Below are 5,000 nucleotides of genomic sequence, written 5' to 3'. Positions count from 1 at the left end.
ACTACTTGTAAAATCAAAAGGCCAATACAACCATACTTAAAAATAGTTTCAAACTTTTTCTAAGCCTATACAGGACATCATGAAATACAATGAAATGTTTTCATACTACATATTAACTAAGGCATCATGAAATAACTTGAATGTTTTTTTTTTATCATTTGGAATACCTTGAGATTTTATTGTTTAAAGCAGTTCAACAATGGCTATATTACAAAAATCTGTACATTTGCTTCATGAATTACAATATGGTATTCATACTGACAAAGTTAATGAACCATATTCATGTTGACAAATGTGGAAACGTATGAATGAGAACGAATATCTTCACACAATACAAGAGATGTATTTCACCGGTTCTGATTATATCTTCGTCAGAAATACATGTATGTATTTCTGATGAAGATAAAATCGAAATACATCCCTTGCATTGTGAAGATATTCGTTCTCATTCATACCTTTCCACATACCAACAAAGCTTCCACAGCTTCCAAAAGGTTTATCATCATGCAGAAATATTTCAATCTATATCCTGCCAGATTATATGAAAAAGATATTTGTTGACCTTTTATGGCTTTGTTATACACTCAGCAGATATCAATTGTATATCATTTGCTTCATATTCCCTCCCCTTTCCCTCTCCCCCCAAAAAAGAAAAAAATGGTAATTCTTTACATTACATACGCACTTGCCAGAGACTAAGTTCCCCAAATCTACATCACAAAATTTATTCAGCAATCCAAGTTTCTGTGACTAATGTTTCCATACCATAAAGATTATACCCCCACAAAAAAATATATAAATAAACAATTAATAAATAAAAGGCAATACTAATTAAGGCGTCCGCACTACATATACCAAGGAAAGTATAATAGTATTATTGACAACTGTTCATACATGTGGGTGAAGTTAATAAAATTGTTGGGAACTCACAGGTTGTGCTTTAATTGAAATTCAAAAGTTGCCTCTCTGAGAGAAAAAAAGTCCACAAACCTCCTGGAGGTTTACCTTTTTTACATACAGAGCCAAAGATACGAAGGCCTGTGACAAACGAGAGGGTATCTTGCAAGTATCTATTAGACTCGCGATAATGCAAAGAGAAAGATCTGTGAACTGAAGAGCACAGAGGAGAATTTATGTTGATTCAATGGTGGGTGGCTAATATTACACGCTAAACAGACTACTTAATGATACTCAAATACTGTTCACAACTCATTCAAGTTCTAAAGCTGCTGATTGTTTGCCAGCTAATTGTAAATCTAAGAAATGCAAGTGATATCTAAAACCTCTGAGTGTTAACTTCTGTCTCTCAACATCCTTTACTTCCAAGAGACTATAAAGAGAAATGCAATTATCATATATCTATTATGACTGAACCTAATACTAAAAAATGTCTGTTATAATCGAATCCACAAGTCACTAAATACAGCAAATCCTCGCCTTTAAAAAGTTCATACCGAAAGAGTGATGATTTAAAAGAATAAGTGACATTACTGATAAATAACATATCCCTATCTTTTAGTGTACGGAGAAAAGATGAAAATATATTATATAAGGCTTCGTTCTAAGAATAAGAGATGCATATAAAAAATTCAGCAAGGCGAGAAAAGGGAGAAAGAGAAAAGGTCGAGGCACCTCCTTCCAAGATGGGATCAGCTGATGGACAATGACATGTAAACAAAACCTTTTCACTCACATGTTTTGGCTTGGAATTGGCCCGTCCTCCTGTCACACCAGAGGGAATCTTGACCCCTGTTGAAGATGTAGTATTTGTCAGTTTGCAACACCTCCATTGCTCTCTGCAACACGTGCAACCGGACAATTGCGGCACATGGGTGGTTATTTGACACATCGATCCTCCACGGCCATTCTGTCCACTCCCCTCTCATGGAGGACGCAGTTAGGGAGGAACTCTGACCTTTTGCGAGAGGCTTTTGACCTTTTCTGAGCTCTTGGGGGAGGTTGCTGAGTGCAAAATGGCTCTCTTTGATTCTCTTGAGATTGATTTATGTCTGTTTATTCTTGCCTTCATGGTAATCATGGTCTGGCAGGGATTTACTCTATGTTCTGGTACATTTAACTGCTTTGATTTATAGACTTTTTATAAGTTTGGTTATATAAACGATATATTATTTTGTCTGCTTAATCATATTATTGCAAATTGAGCATATAAAGAAGAGAAACTTTCAGTATCAATCCACGTTTCAATCATACATGGAAACGGACACTTTCTACAATACGCCTAAAAGACCGCCAAGTTTAAAAACATACTCTTATTGAGTTTACGCGAAAGTTTGGTTGAAAACTCTATAGCACTATATTTTTAGACTTGTAGAAGTATTTTTTGTATGCAAACTGTTAACATAAACTGTCTAATACTGTAGTCTTAAAGATCAAGGAATCCGAAAGTTTACATTTTTTATCAAATAATTATTTCGTCACGAAATATAATATGCATATTTTTGTTCCGTTAGCCTATTATGGATATGAATGATAAAAGTCCAAAAAGACTACAAAGACATTGTAATAGAGGAAAGAATCACTTTTGATATTATCAAAATTATCAGTACCTGCTGTCAACCATATTCTTAATACTGTCATCACATCATCATCTTCAACGTCATTATTCCTGCTGTTGTTTCTGTTATCATTACTAATCATTGCATTGTTAGTATCATTATTGTTATTATTGCTGTCATTATAAATAGCATTAGTATCATTACTACTGTTATTATTATCATCATCAATATTGTTATTACTTTTACTATCATTATTATTATCATTATCAATACTATTTTTGTTGTTATTATCAATATTACTATTGTCATTATAATCATCATCATTATTATTGTTATTGTTATTATCATCATCATCATTATTGTTATTATTATCATTACAAGCATTGTTATCATAATCATTATTAGTATTATCACTATCATTATTACTATCATCGCTGTCATTATTATTATCATTATCATTATCAGTGTTATTATCATTATCATTACTATTACTATTGTTGTATTAATCATAACTACCATCATCTTTATTATCGTAATCTTTAATACTATCATCATTATTATTATTAACATTATCACTATTATCATTATCGTTACTAACATCTTTGTTATCACAATTCTTATTATCATTGTCAATATCATTTTGTTATTATAATTATCATCATTAATATCAGTATCATTGCTTTTATCAATATCATTATTATTATCATCACCATTATCATCACCATTATCATCATTATGATCATTATTGTTATTATCATTATCATTATCATAATAATTTGATCATTATTGCCATCATCATTATTATTGTTATTAGCATTATTATTATCATTAACATTAACATTATTCTTGTCGTTTTTGTAACTATTATCAATCTTATCATCATTGTTACTATGATTATTATTATCATTTCAATATATTATTGTTGCTATTAATTTTATGATCATTATTGTTATTATAATTATCAATATTGATATTACTGTTATTAGGATTATTCTTATTGTTATTATCATTACTGCTATTTTTATTATCATCATTATAATTATCATTACTATCATTATAATCATCACCATTATTATTGTTATCATCATTATCATTATCATCATTATCATTATTATTGTTACTGTAATTATTGTTATTATCATTATCATCATTATTATCATTAACATTATTATCATTATTACCATTAGTATATATACTATTACTATCATCCTTATCATTATCATTACTATTATTATCATTATCATTATTAGTATTATAACTTTTATTATCATAATCATTATCATTATTATTTGTTATTGTCTTTTTATAACTATTATCATCACTATTATTATCGTTATCATAACTTTTATCATTACCAGTATTATCAAAACTATTATCATTACTATTATAGTTATTGTCATTATTATATCATCTTCATAATATCATAATTGTCATAATGATTATTATTATCCTCATCATTATCGCCCTGATTATCACTATCATTATCGTTATTGTCATTGTTATTATCGTTATCAACATCATTGCCATTATCATGATCATTATTGTTATTATCATTATTTATATTATCATCATCATTTTTATTACTACTATCAGTGTTATCATTACTACTACTATCATCACCAGTATCATTATAGTAATTTTCATTCTTATTCTTATAATTATCATTATCACCTATTATTTTCATTATTATTGTTGTTATTATTACTATCATTATCATTATTGTTGTTATTATTATTATTATTATTATTATTATTGTTATTATTATCATTATTATTATTATCATTATTATTATTATTATTATTATTATTATTATTATTATTATTATTATTATTATTATTATTATTATTATTATTATTGTTATTATTATTATTATCATCATTACTACTATCATACTATCATTATCATATCATTATGATCATTACTTTCTTCATTATTGATATTATTACTTTATTGTTTTCATTATCATCATTATTATTGTTACTGTTATCATTGCTATCCTTATTATCATCATTATTATTATTATTATCATTAGTATTACTATTGTTATTATCACTATCATCATAATCATTATTACTGCTATTGTCATCATCATCATCATAATTATCATCATCACATCATCATCTTCAACTTCATCATCATCATCGTCTTCAACATTATCATCAACATTATCATTATCATTATTTTTACTGGTACAGCACTAATTCCATTACTGATCAATCTTATAATAGATCCCTTATCATTGTCAGCATTATCATTTTGATAATCAAAATTGATATTTTCATGCTTATTATTACGATGATTATTTTTGTTACAGAAGCATCATTATCATTGCTGCCAGTAATTAATTTTCATTTTCATCATTATCAGCTCCATATATATTATTATAAGTATTATAATTACTATTACCATCATTACTATCGCAATCACAATCAATTATTCCTATCATCATCACTGATTTCTATCATTATCATTATCATTATCACT

The 5,000-nt window shown here is 27.5% G+C and overlaps 1 protein-coding gene across 1 annotated transcript in view; it reads right to left on the bottom strand.

The window, feature by feature from the left end:
* The window catches only part of sp3 (phosphatidylinositide phosphatase spermathreecae), a gene marked incomplete in the record, with an annotated part of 60,388 nt that extends 58,390 nt beyond the window's left edge, over window positions 1–1,998 (bottom strand). The window contains 1 exon segment of the mRNA XM_070141332.1: window positions 1,694–1,998. Within this exon segment, the coding sequence (XP_069997433.1) occupies window positions 1,694–1,886 (193 nt within the window).
* Window positions 1,999–5,000: the final 3,002 nt, after the last annotated feature.

Source organism: Penaeus vannamei, chromosome 28 (assembly GCF_042767895.1).
Source record: "Penaeus vannamei isolate JL-2024 chromosome 28, ASM4276789v1, whole genome shotgun sequence".
NCBI classification, from domain to species: domain Eukaryota; kingdom Metazoa; phylum Arthropoda; class Malacostraca; order Decapoda; family Penaeidae; genus Penaeus; species Penaeus vannamei.
Note: the sequence above shows the minus strand (reverse complement) of the source record. Positions and strands in the feature narration are given on the sequence as shown.